The 14,083-nt window shown below is 45.2% G+C and overlaps 1 protein-coding gene across 1 annotated transcript; it reads left to right on the forward strand.

Annotated features, from left to right (window-relative positions):
* The first annotated feature begins 292 nt into the window (after window positions 1-292).
* Window positions 293-12,944, forward strand: LOC130139237 (uncharacterized). Its single transcript, XM_056315770.1, has 3 exons — window positions 293-500; window positions 1,196-1,212; window positions 12,771-12,944. Exons 1-3 carry the CDS (start codon window positions 293-295, stop codon window positions 12,942-12,944), a joined length of 399 nt encoding a protein of 132 aa, XP_056171745.1.
* The last annotated feature ends 1,139 nt before the right edge of the window (window positions 12,945-14,083 follow it).

Here is a 14,083-nt window from a genome sequence, read left to right on the forward strand (position 1 = left end):
TACAACCGTAGTGTTTGTAGATGTAGGATTACCCCTATGGGAGGCCCATACATATACCGCCTGGTTCTTTAGGGACGGGATAGACGAGTTTGGACCCGTCCGTGGTTTTGACATCCCCTTTGATGGAGTTGGGGACTGGGACCCGTCTACTATACCTCCTCCTGATGGCGAGCTGACTAGTGTAGAGACTAGTCTGGCGCAGTCTGGATTGCAGCCAACGCCTGCAGCACCGGGGTCTTCAGGGGCTGAGCACGAACCGGAGCCGGAAGAGTCTCTGGTGGGAGATGATCCCATGGATGTGGATCTCGAGCCGATTCCAGAGGAAGAACCAGAAGAGGAGGAACCTGAGGCGGAACCTGAGAATGAACCTGCTGAGCCTGAAGAAGAACCGGTGTACATTTCCCCGTATGAGCAGTGGATTGACCCTGAGTTTGTACCGGAGTACGGGTCTGATGAGGAGTCCGATTTGGAGGAGAGGGACGAGGCCCCAGCGGAGTCGGGTGACATAAACCACCCAATCAAGATTGAGGCCGAGCCGGAGTCTTCGGAGGAGCAGACTGTCCAGGGAGACTCAGATTCAGATGACGAGGAGTCAGACTCAGAGTGGACGCCTAACGGAGGGCGTAGGGGCTAGCGTAGGGGCTGGAATTAGACTTTTTGGAGGTGTACCATTTTTGAGGATAGGACATCCAGGTCATCGGTCCTTTTTGATATCGGTGGTTGTAGTACAGTGTGCATATGTATATTGGTAGTTCGTAGTTTGGTGTGTTTGTATAAGTGGTGGTTTTGTAAATTGTGAATATTGTATAAGTTGATATAATGAGAAATGAATGCGTGCATTCTCCCTGTTCTCCCCAGTTTTAAATTGTCCGGGTATTTGTGGTTTCCGCTAATTGTTTAAAATCTTTGTTAATTATAAGTAAGGTCGGCGATACCCTGGGATGTCGCATTAATCGACCAAGAAGGGTGTCGTGCGCTCGATGGGGTTCGGGCGTGACATCCTAGTTGAATTGGTATCAGAGTAAGGTCAGCTCGATCTAAACTGGTCGAAGTTTGAGTGATAAGGAGCAGAGACCCTGGGGTAGTAATTTAGGGAGACTTTAGTGAGCTATAGGGCGGAATGAGCTACACGTGCCTCCAGATTGTTTGTTGTGACTGATTGAGTGAATTGATTGTGGTGATTATTGAAATGCAGGTGCGTCTGGACCTGAGGTAAGTGTTCAGACCTTATTGATTGTGGCTTTGTGCTTGTAGTAATGGATTACCTGCTGAGTGAATTCTTGCATTAATTCACTACCTAGAGCTAGACTGATCTAGTTGGCCTAGGTTACTAATTCCTAAGTGGAATTATAGCAGGTAGGAGAGTGGTAGGAAGCTGATATAATGAGCAGCGAAGGAAGAGGTGTAGGAAGAGTCCTAAGAAGGGGCGTAGGAAGAGGAACAAGAGGTGGAGGTCGTGCTCGAGCTAGAGCTGTAGAGGACCTCGGAATGGGTGTTAGAGCGATAGAAAACCTTGGAGTTGGTGCTGGAGTTGCAGTGGACCCAAGAGTTGATGTTAGACCTGTGGAGGATCCTAGAATGGAAGTGGTCACGAGGACCCTAGAACAGATTGGTAACATAATAGGACAACAGACTCAGGAATGAGCTGCTACGATTGCCCAAGCTGCCGAGGCCGCTGTGGCCGCCGCTGCTAATAATAATAATGAAAATCAAGGGCAAGGGCAAATGAATGTGAATAGACAAATGCACAATTTGGTCGAGCGGTTTATGAAGTTGAAACCACCTAAATTCTCTGGGAGAGGTGACCCTGAGGCCGCACCTCGATGGATAGAGGAACTTGAGAAAGCTTTTGAGGTGTTGGGGTGTAGAGGTGGCCACGGGCCGGTTTTGGCCCGGAACCGGATCGGAACCGGCCCGTTGACCGAGCCCGCGGTTCGGAACCGGAACCGGCCCGTGGCATACGGTCCCAGTTCCGGTTCCAGGAAAATTTGAACCGGCCCGGAACCACCTGGGCGTCGGTTCTGCAAAAAAAAAAAAAAAAAAAAGAAGCTGCAGGTGCGAGCTACAAAGACACTGCGGTGCAGAGCCATGTTTGCAAGCTGGCAGCACTCGCAGCCCGCAGAGAGAACGGCCAACGGCCCAACCAAAAAAAAATATAGATTTATTTGCAGCAGGGCCTGCAGACGTGCAGGCCCTGCTGCGGCGCAGCACCTTGCGGCTGCGGCGTGCGGCCCGTTGGGGCAACGGTCGGCTACGCCCCAACGGGCATTTTTTATAATTAAAAAAAAAAAAACACACATAACCGTTGCAATTTTGCAACGGTTATGTTTTATTTTTTTTAATTCTAAATTTTCTTCTATTTTTTTCCTATAAATTCTCTCAAATTCTCACAATACACACACAATTCTCTCAAATTCTCTCAAATTCTCTTCTCTCAAGTCTCAAATTTTCTCAATACTCGAAATTCTCTCAAATTCTCTGAAATTCTCTCAATTTTCTCAATCCACGCAATTCTTTCTTAATTCTCCCAATTAATCCGCTCAATTCTCTCAATCCATTCGAAAAATGGCAAGTGGAAGTCGAGTGCCAACTGGCAAAGGTAAGAATATCGCGACGGAATCCCATCATTCTTTTGATCCTCGTGAATATACAGATTTTCAAGATGATGAAATCAACATTTTTCACGATGTGGAGCGCGTCCCGACGCAAGAAAGTTTTCATCCTCCTGCTGAAATATCTACAACAAAGGAAGCGGAACGGGAATTTACATCCGACATTTGGAATCACTTCACGAAAATGGAAAGGTTTGATATCGGTCAAAAAAGGTATGATATAATTTGTAAATATTGTGGAAAAATATATAAATATACAGGTGGACAAGGATATGGAACATTTAAACGACATCTTATGAGCAAACATCCAACTGAAACGGGAATCGATATCGGGCAACAACAAATTTCCGGGTACGTCAATCCTAACACTTCCCCTTTATTTCGTTTTAATGAAAAAACTTATAAGGAAGAATTAGGCAAATTTATTTCCGTTGAGCATTTAGCATTTAATTTTGGAGAAAGATTTGGTTTTAATGAATTTGTACAAAAAGCATGTGCTCCACAAGCAAAACGTGTTTCTAGAAATACAACTAAACGAGTAATTAAAGATCTTTACAAAAATGGAAAAAATGATTTACAAAACTTTTTTATGCAATTTAATGGATGCGTGCATATAGGTAGTGATATTTGGAGTGATCATTGGCAAAATCATTCTTACATGGGCATAACATGTCATTGGATAGATGACGAGTTGACTATTCAAAAAAGAGTTATTGCATTTAGAGTTTTCGATGATCATCATACGGCAAATAATATTTATAGACTAATTAGGCAAGTTTTAGAAGAATATTATTTGCTTAACAAAATTTTTTCAATTGGTTTTGATAATGCCGCAGCAAATACCGCTTCAATTGCCGAGTTAGAAAATATTTGTAAACCCGCTTTTGGCGGAAAATTTTTTCACATTAGATGTGCTTGTCATGTTTTAAATTTATGTGTACAAGATGGTTTGAAAACTCTTGATATTTTTCTTCAACCAATAAAAACGGCGATTCAATTTTTATGGAAACACCCCAAAAAAATGAAAGAATGGGGTAGATTTTGTAGAGATAATGGCAAAAAGCCAAAAAGATTTCCAAAAGATGTTCCAACTCGTTGGAATTCTACCATCCACTTACTTAGTGAATCTTTAGCATATAAAGATTTATTATGTGCATTCATTTCTAATAATATACTTGAGATTAATTTATACCCACAAGAGTGGCATATTTGCCAAAAAATTTTAGATCTTTTAAAGGTTTTTAATGATGCAACTTATACTTTGTCTGGTGTTTATTATCCTACTACATATTTATTTTTAGTAGAGTGTACTAATATTGTCGGAACTTTTGATGAATATGAAAATGATGTTGAATTACAACATACTGTAGTTGCAATGAAAATGAAATGGCTTCATTATTATAGTGAAATTCCCATGATTTATTTAGTTGCTTGTGTTTTTGATCCGTGTTGCAAATTGGATGGCTTAAATGATTTTTTGCGTGCGTATTATCAATGTTTACATTATGATGTGACAAATGTTACAACCATAGTACGTGAGGTTAAAAACGTAGTAATAGAATTATATAATGAATTTTATACTAAATATAATTTAGGTGATATTAGATCTTCTCAATCTACGGAGATACAAAATGACAATACAGGTAAAATTAGTAGAGGGTACCAACTTTTATTACATAGACAAAAAAAACAAAAGAGAGTAATAGGAAATATTTCTGAATTAGAGAGTTATCTAACCATTTTATTTGAGTTTACTGAAGCCGAAGGTGGTACAGATTTTTTTATTTTGGATTGGTGGAAGAGGCACGCAAGCCAATACCCAATCCTTTCTCTTATTGCAAAACAGATTTTTTCAACCCCTTGTTCTACAGTTGTGGTCGAACAAGCATTCAGTGCCGGAGGTAATATTTTGAACGAACATCGTTCAAGATTATATCCGGAATCGGTGGAGATGCAAGCTTGTGTTGCGATTGGACGAAGGCTCAATACCGGCAACAAGAGATAGATCGGAATAATGAATCCGAATTCTTTAACGACGGAGATACTACCGCTACCACTATCAGATCTTGGAACGGGTAGTGACGATTGAGGGTAAAAGAACTATTGGAGTTGGCAAATATTTCGGGAACTCTTGTTTCTCATACCGGGTACGCCCACGTGAGCTTAGGGAAACCGAAATATAATCCGACGATATGTGACCTCTGGTCTCCTGCGCACGGAATGCTTAGGTTTTGGGATAATTTTAGGGTATATATATTGTACTCCTTTTTTTTTAAGATCATTGTAACGAATTGTAATGTGCTTAATGATAATTTATTAAGTTGAAGGCTTGAAGCCCTCTCTTTCTCTCTTGTCTTTTTGTCCCCAAATTCGAGTACAATTTACATTTTAATCACAATTTATATTGAATAATGTTCTATCACAAGAATAGTATTTTTTTTAATTTTTTTATTTTCATTTCTGTTTTTCCTTTTCTGTTTTTCTTCTTTTTCTTTTCCTTTTCCTTTTCTGTTTTTCCTTTTTCTCTTTTGTCTTTTTTCCTTGTTTCTGTTTTTTAAAATTATAATTTATATTTTAATTTTTTTCTTCCTCCGCTGCCGCCGGCCGGCCATGGCCGGGCCGGCGCGGAGGTCGCCGGCCGGGCGAGGCCCTCACTGGGCCGGGCGAGGCCGGCCTCGCTCGCAACCGGGCGAGGCTCGACTCGCCGGGCGTCGGGCGAGGCCGGCCTCGCCTCTCGGGCCGGGCGAGGCTCGACCTCGCCGGCGTCGGCGAGGCCGGCCTCGCCTCGGGCCGGGCGAGGCCGGCCTCGCCGACGCCGGCGAGGCGAGGCTCGGCCTCGCCTCGCAACCGGCGAGGCTCGACCTCGCCGGCGTCGGGCGAGGCCGGCCCTCCGGCGAGGCTCGACCTCGCGCGCGCCGGCGAGGCCGGCCGGCCTCGCCCGGCCCAGGCGAGGCCGGCCTCGCCCGACGCCGGCGAGGGCCGCCTCGCCTAGAGGGCCAGCAACCTCCCACTGGCCCGGCTATGGCCGGCCGCGGAGGAAAAAAAAAAAGAAAAGGAAAAGGAAAAGAAAAAAAACAGAAAAAAATAGGAACTGCCCGGAACCGGTTCCGAACCGGAATCGGCCCGGAACCGTACGGTTCCGGTTCACACTTGGCCACGAACCGAAACTGCCGGTTCCGAACCGGAACCGGTCGGTTCCGAACCGTGGCCACCTCTATTGGGGTGCACTGAGAACGAGAAAGTAACCTTGGCAGTATACCAATTGCAGGACAACGCGAATGATTGGTGGAAGGCCACCAGGGATAGGGTGTTTCCAGAAGGTACAGCTTGGACTTGGGCTGCTTTTACCGAAAGTTTTTATGAAAAGTACTTCTCGGCAAGCGCTAGGGAAAGAAAACTAGCAGAGTTTATGAGACTCCGCCAAGGTCAAATGACGGTAGATCAATATGAGGCGGAATTTGCTAGATTGTCTAAGTTTGTGCCAAGAATGGTAGAGCATCCCGATGACAAGGCGCGAAGATTTCGGGATGGATTGAAAGCTGACTCGCAGCCAGTTGTTAATGGTGAATTTGAGGACTTATGAGGAAATATTTGATAGGGCGCAGGTTCTTGAGCGGGATCAGATAGATAGGGCCGCCGCTTCTGGGTCGAGGTTTACCCCAGGTAGGGACAACCGTCAGTTAGGGAAGAGGCCAATGACGGGTAATCGACGTTTTGTCCCTCCCGTTAGAAGGAATATTGGGAAGCCGGCCCGTAATCAAAATGGTCCATGTAGGGTATGTGGGGAAAGGCATGGAAATGGACCTTGTCCAACCCGGGGCGGAGCATGTTTTGGGTGTGGTGGATTTGGTCACCACATAAGAACTTGCCCCAATCTCAGGCAGAATAGGCCGCCTGCGTTGCCGCCACCTCGAAATGGGAATCAGACTGGAGCGGCCCAGACAGCAAATCAGAATAGGCCACAGGCACAAGGACGAGTGTATGCTATGGCCAGAAGAGAGGCTGAGAACGCGCCAGGGGTTGTCATAGGTACGATTTCTCTGTGCAACCATGTTGCGTATGCTTTATTCGACCTTGGGGCATCACATTCTTTTATATCTGAGCAGTTTGTTGAGTTGGTTGGAATAGAACCGCAATTGCTTGATATTGTGTTATGTGTGACGATTCCCTTGAATGATAAGATGCTGGTTTCGTTGGGGTGTCCAAACTGTAAGATTGTTATTGGGGATAGGGAGGAAATAATTGATTTATCGGTTCTAGCCATGTATGATTTTGATGTGATAGTGGGAATGGACTGGCTGTCTAAGCAGAGGGCCGTAATGGATTGTAATAGCAGGGTGATCCAATTTAATCCCGTTGGACATCCGGAGTTCAAATTTGTGGGAAATCGAGGAGGACCCTCGATTCCATGGATTTCGTCGCTGGAAATGACGAAATTGTTAAGTGAAGGGTGTCAAGGATTTTTAGTGGCTGTAGTTGATTTGACGGCTGAGGAGCCGAGGCTTGAGGATATAGCTGTGGTGTGCGAATATCCCGATGTGTTCCCTCAGGAATTGTCGGGATTGCCACCAGAAAGAGAAGTAGAGTTTGTAATCGAGTTGGCACCTGGAACTGAGCCAATCTCGAAGGCACCTTATAGAATGTCGTTGTCGGAGTTAAAGGAATTAAAGGTGCAAATGCAAGAATTGTTAGATAAAGGATTTATTCGTCCGAGTGCGTCTCCGTGGGGAGCACCGATTTTATTTGTGAGGAAGAAATATGGATCGTTGAGGTTATGCATTGATTATAGGCAGCTGAATCAGGTGACGATAAAAAATAAATATCCCTTACCGATGATTGATGATTTGTTTGATCAGTTACAAGGGGTTTCGGTGTTCTCTAAAATTGATTTGAGAACGGGATATCATCAGTTGAGGATTAGGAAGGAGGATATACCGAAGACAGCATTTAGGACGAGATATGGACATTATGAATTTACGGTAATGCTGTTCGGATTGACGAATGCCCCTGCTGCCTTTATGAATCTAATGAATCGGGTGTTTAAGGAATTCTTAGATCAGTTCGTGATCATTTTTATAGATGACATATTGGTATACTCGAAGAATCTAGAGGAGCATGAATTTCACTTGAGTCGAGTGTTGCAGACTTTAAGAGAGAACGCACTGTAAGCTATGTTTAGCAAGTGCGAATTCTGGCTCAATCGAGTAGCATTTCTTGGACATGTGATCTCTGGGGAAGGAATCTCAGTAGACCCAGCAAAGATTGAGGCTGTGATGAAGTGGCCGAGACCAACGATGGTAATAGAAGTTCGGAGCTTTTTGGGCTTGGCTGGATATTATCGTCGTTTCGTGGAAGGATTTTCGGCGATAGCAACACCGTTGACACATTTGTTGAAAAAGGAAACGAGATTTGAGTGGACTGATAAATGTGAAAGGAGTTTTCAGGAATTAAAGTATAGATTGACAACGGCACCGGTGTTGACTATTCCATCAGGACCCGGAGGATATGAAATTTATAGTGATGCGTTGTTGAAGGGATTGGGGTGTGTACTCATGCAAAATGGGCAAGTAGTGGCCTACGCGTCAAGGCAGTTGAGACCGCATGAGTTGAATTACCCGACGCATGACTTGGAATTAGCCGCAATAGTATTCGCCCTGAAGATTTGGCGACATTATTTATGCGGAGAGAAATTTCAGATCTATACAGATCATCAGAGCTTGAAGTATTTGTTTTCTCAAAAAGAGTTGAATATGAGGCAGCGTCGGTGGATGGAGTTGTTGAACGATTATGATTGTGATATATTATATCATCCCGGAAAGGCTAACCGGGTAGCCGATGCGTTGAGTCGGAAGTCGAGCATCGCCCATTTGATGGTCAAGGAGTGGACATTGTTAGAAAAAGTGCGAGACTCGGAGTTTAGATTCGAAGTAAGTCAAGTCTCGAGCTTGCTGGCTATGCTTAGGATTGAACCAGAGATCCAAGCTAAGATTAAGATGTTGTAGTCTACGGATCAAGAAATCCAAAGAATTTTAGAGGTGGAGGAGACCAAGAGAAAGCCGGACTTCCAGATATCCGAAGATGGGGTATTGAAGTTCCGTGGACATTTGTGTGTGCCTGACGATGTGGAGCTGAGGGAAGAAGTTTTATTGGAAGCGCATCGTAGTAGTTATAGCATCCACCCAGGTAGTACTAAAATGTATCAGAATTTGAAGCAATATTATTGGTGGAATGGTATGAAGGCAGACATAGCCGGACATGTGGCCAAATGTCTGACGTGCCAGCAAGTGAAGGCACAATATTGTAAGTCTGGAGGATTATTGCGACCTTTGAAAATCCCAGAATGGAAATGGGAACATGTAACTATGGATTTTGTGTCGGGATTACCAAGGAGCCAAAAAGGTCATGACACTATTTGGGTGATTGTCGACAAATTGATCAAGTCGGCACACTTTTTGGCTGTGCGAAAGGATTTCGCATTAGATCGATATGCTGACCTGTATGTGCAGCAGATAGTACGTTTGCATGGGGTGCCAGTGACAATTACCTCAGATCGTGATCTTAGGTTTATCGCTAGTTTTTGGAAAGGTCTGCAGACGGCATTAGGATCCAAGCTGCAATTCAATATAGCTTACCATCCTCAAACAGATGGCCAGTCTGAAAGGACGATTCAGACTTTAGAGAATATGCTTCGGGCATGTGTGTTGGATTTTCAGGGTAAATGGGAAGAGCAATTGCCCTTAGTAGAGTTTGCTTATAATAACAGTTTTCAGCAGAGTATTGGAATGGCGCCCTTTGAAGCGCTATATGGCAGGGCTTGTAGAACGCCCGTGTGTTGGGACGAAGTAGGAGAAAGAAGTATAACCGGGCCAGAGCTAGTCGAACAATCGATTGAGGCAGTTAAGGTTATTCGCGAAAAGCTGAAAACAGCGCAAAGCCGTCAAAAGAATTATGCAGACAGAAGGCGAAGGCCTTTGGAGTTTCAAGTAGGGGATCACGTATTTCTTAAAGTATCGCCCATGAGAGGACTATCTAGGTTCGGTAAGAAAGGTAAGTTGAGTCCGAGGTACGTGGGACCTTTTGAGGTTTTAGAAAGGATCGGGGATTTAGCGTATCGTCTTGCTCTTCCACCGAATTTGTCGCAAATGCATAATATGTTCCACGTATCGATGTTGAGGAAATATGAACCGGACCCAACTCATGTGTTGAATTATGAGGAAATAGAAGTCGATGACAAGGTGTTCTATGTCGAGAGACCAATAAGGATTGAAGATCGGAAAGAACGGGTTCTAAGGAACAAGACGATCCCGATGGTCAAGGTTATTTGGGAACACCACGGGACTGAAGGCGCGACTTGGGAAAGTGAAGAGATGATGCAACATCAATACCCCCAGTTGTTTGAGTAATAGTAGGATTTGTAAATTTCGAGGACGAAATTTTTGTAAGGGGGGAAGAGTTGTGACATTCTGAAATTGTCCATTTGGGATTTATGAAATGTTTGGTTTTATGAACGTACTCGTAGTTAGTTCTCGTCCGAAACTGATCATTCCTGGGATACTAACCATTAGGGAAATGATAATTAGGAATTAAATTCGTGCGACTAAGAGAAAATTCGATTGTGAATTGATTTTCGACCATAAAATCGCCGAGGTGACATTTTGAGCCACTGTTGGCCGATCCAAGGATAGCCAGGGGTCAGTTCGCTACTGTCATAGTAGTGGATTGCGAGTGATTCCGCGGGACCACGAAATGAATTGACGGATGATCCTGAACCTATACCAAACGATCGTGCCCCTTGGATCTAGCGGTCGATCCTCGCAATTTAAATGACAATCGAAATCGTCACGAATCGAATGGACTTGTACGTGACTAGATTTATTATCAGTCACGGGTTGAATATGCGAATTTCTTTAAAAAGCCGGCCGTTAGTTTGAGAAACGCTTGAGTTACGTTTAATAAAATTTAATTATTTATTTGAGCCCAAACTAGACATCGAAAAATTAGGAAGTCACAACGGGACATTAGGACGACGTTGTGGTTGGAACGTACAGTTTTGGATTTGCCCGAATCCTTCAGAAAAATTCAATTTTGGCGAGAAATGAGAAAAGTGACCGTTTTACCCCTAGGAATTTGTTAAGGGCAAGTTTTATGAGGGAAGGGCATTTTGGTTATTTTGCCATAACTTTTTGATTGGACATTTTTGCCCTTGGAATTTTATGAAATTTCGAAATTGCCCTTGGATATTTTTGGGAAAGATTCGATCTCGGCCGTCGGTTTCAAGATAAGATCGAATTCGAGCTGTCGATTTGGATTGTGAGAGAGGGGCATGATCGTCATTTTGGCCTTTAAATTATTGGTTTGACCATTAAAAGACCAAGACCATTCTCTCTCTCCTCATTCTCCCCCTCTCTCCTTCGGCTCCCTCCCCTCCCTTCACTGCCGACCGTCCCCTCCCCTCGTCGAGCAGCCGATCGCCGTCCACCGCCCGCCGTGCCGCGCCGCGCCACCGCCGAGCCACCAGCCCATCACGCCGCCGTCCCTTTTCTCTTTCTCCCTTCCGCTCGTGTGGCCGTGAACAGCGGCCAGGAAGCCGCCGCTGCCGCACGCCGTCCACGCCGCCAAGCCGCACTGTCGATCGCCACCGTCCCCGCCGATCGCCGCCGCTTTCCGCTCTAGCCGCGTTAGTCTAGAGTTTCGGTAAGTCGCGTCCTAAACCTTATTTAGGACGTAGGGTATCGACGGACAATTTGAGGTGTGATCGGGTTTAATTAGGCGCGAATTTGTATGATTTAAGAAGCGGAATTGAATAGCGGGCCTTAGAGATGAATTCGGAAAATTTTGGTGGAAATTTTGAGGTCAAAAGTGGGCTGTGAGTGGCTGAATTGAGTGCTGTGGTGTTGTGTTCGGTACGTAAATTGGATATTTGGATTCGGCGACTAAGTGTGAGAAAATGTCGTGAAGGGCTGGAATTGATTCGCCGAAGTTTGGAGGTGGAAAAATGAGAAATTGTATGTCGATTGTGTGTTTGTGATGTGGCTGAATTGTGGTGATGAAATTGGGTGCATTTGTGTGCAATTGATTGATTGGAAATATGCTTGACTATGTGCACGCTCGGGCCAAATTGAATTAATTGTCAATTGGCCATATTGGATGCTTATTGAGCATGAAATTGTCTGTGAATTGATGCGTGCACGGGCCACGTGTGATTGGCCAATTAATTGACAAGTGAGTGTTGAGCACGTGAATGAGTAAGAGATTGTATGTGGGGTGGCATATGTGATTGTGGAAATCCCTGAAGCGGTACCATTACGCGGGGAATTGTGCCGTCCTGAGGCATGTACTTTAACGCGGGACGATGCCCGGTATTACTGGAAGACTGCCAACCTGAGGCGTGTACTTCAACACGGGTTGTGCCGTAGGTGGTAGGTGTTGAGCCTGAGGCATGTACCGTAACGCGGGCAAGAGACATGGCCTGAGGCGTGTACTGTAACGCGGGCCCTGGAGTGTTGTGATGAGTTGGTTGCAGTGGACCTGAGGCGTGTACTGTAACGCGGGTCACTGGCGAGAGTTGTGGAAAGATGTGATGAGATTGGAACAAATGCACGAAATATAATTATAACATGCATGTGAGTGAAATCGTGCCGTTATGCCTAACGTGCAGGTTGCACGCTGGAAAGGCCTAGGTAAGTAGAATTGTGTGCTTGCGATGCTATGGTTGAATGTGATTGTGTGTTGTGATTGTCTGGAGGTACGTGATAGCCTAGGTGGGGTTTAGGGGTGTACTTATTGAGATGTAATCTCATGGTTGTTTCAACCAATATTTTCAGAACCCCGACCTGAGCCATGAATCGGCCGCCGCCGCCCCCTGAGCGTTTTGGAGTTCCGATGCACATTGAGCATAATGTAGTAGAGTTTCCTATAGATGACCAGATGACCTGGATTAAGCATACAACCGTAGTGTTTGTAGATGTAGGACTACCCCTATGTGAGGCCCATACATATACCGCCTGGTTCTTTAGGGACGGGATAGACGAGTTTGGATCCGTCCGCGGTTTTGACGTCCCCTTTGATGGAGTTGGGGACTGGGACCCGTCTGCTATACTTCCTCCTGATGGCGAGCTGACTAGTGTAGAGACTAGTCTGGTGCAGTCTGGATTGCAGCCAGCGCCTGCATTACCGGGGTCTTCAGGGGCTGAGCACGAACCGGAGCCGGAAGAGTCTCTAACGGGAGATGATCCCATGGACGTGGATCTCGAGCCGATTCCAGAAGAAGAACCAAAAGAGGAGGAACCCGAGGCGGAACCTGAGAATGAACCTACTGAGCTTGAAGAATAACCGGTGTACATTCCCCCGTATGAGCAGTGGATTGACCCTGAGTTTGTACCGGAGTACAAGTCTGATGAGGAGTCCGATTCGGAGGAGAAGGATGAGGCCCCAGCGGAGTCGGGTGACATAAACCACCCAATCGAGATTGAGGCCGAGCCGGAGTCCTCGGAGGAGCAGACTGTCCAGGGAGACTCAGATTAAGATGGCGAGGAGTCAGACTCAGAGTGGACACCTAGCAGAGGGTGTAGGGGCTAGCGTAGGGGCTAGCGTAGGGGCTGGAATTAGACTTTTTGGAGGTGTACCATTTTTTAGGATAGGACATCCAGGTCATCGGTCCTTTTTGATATCGGTGGTTGTAATACGGTGTGCATATGTATGTTGGTGGTTCGTAGTTTGGTGTGTTTGTATAAGTGGTGGTTTTGTAAATTGTGAATATTGTATAAGTTGATATAATGAGAAATGAATGCTTGCATTCTCCCTGTTCTCCCCAGTTTTAAATTGTCCAGGTATTTGTGGTTTCCGCTGATTGTTTAAAATCTCTGTTAATTATAAGTAAGGTCGGCGATACCCTGGGATGTTGCATTAATCGACCAAGAAAGGTGTTATGCGCTCGATGGGGTTCGGGGCGTGACAGTATACAATGTTCAGTACCCAAATTTTCAACACTTATTTTTCAGTTGGATCAAACCAGCCCTTATCTTTGTGACATTTATCAATTAGGTTATGAGCGTGCTCAAAGTCCACCGGGTTTAATAATAAACCACATCATCTATCTCCCTCGAGTCTGTGAGTCTTGGCGGGGCAATCTCCAATTAAATTGTGCTCGGACAGCAGCTAAGATCTGTACCATCCACTGTATCGAATCTCCAATTCAATTGAGATTATACAAGTGTATATCCTTGCGACTGCTAAGACTTCACTTGAATAAGGCGAGCTTTATCGTCATAGAATTTGCGAATGATCTTTCTTGTTCGGGGCCAATTACGCGAAGCAGAACCAAATTGGGCTACCGAACGACATCGTTTCGCTTAAAACGACTTCGCAGCTGTTCTTGGTTTTGATGCTTTCGGCCTTCTTAACGAACTTCGCATCGCATGAAACGTTGTGCGCGGGGACGCTCGCCGCCGACCAACATGCCGTGGGGAACG

The sequence above is a fragment of the Syzygium oleosum genome, unplaced genomic scaffold (genome assembly GCF_021117445.2).
Source record: "Syzygium oleosum isolate NSW1041296 unplaced genomic scaffold, Sole_v2.1 Sole_v2.11, whole genome shotgun sequence".
Lineage (NCBI taxonomy): Eukaryota > Viridiplantae > Streptophyta > Magnoliopsida > Myrtales > Myrtaceae > Syzygium > Syzygium oleosum.

Bases quoted from the DNA above. Each gene is read 5' to 3' on its own strand.
- LOC130139237 (XM_056315770.1), top strand. From the start codon at position 293: ATGGATGTGGATCTCGAGCCGATTCCAGAGGAAGAACCAGAAGAGGAG.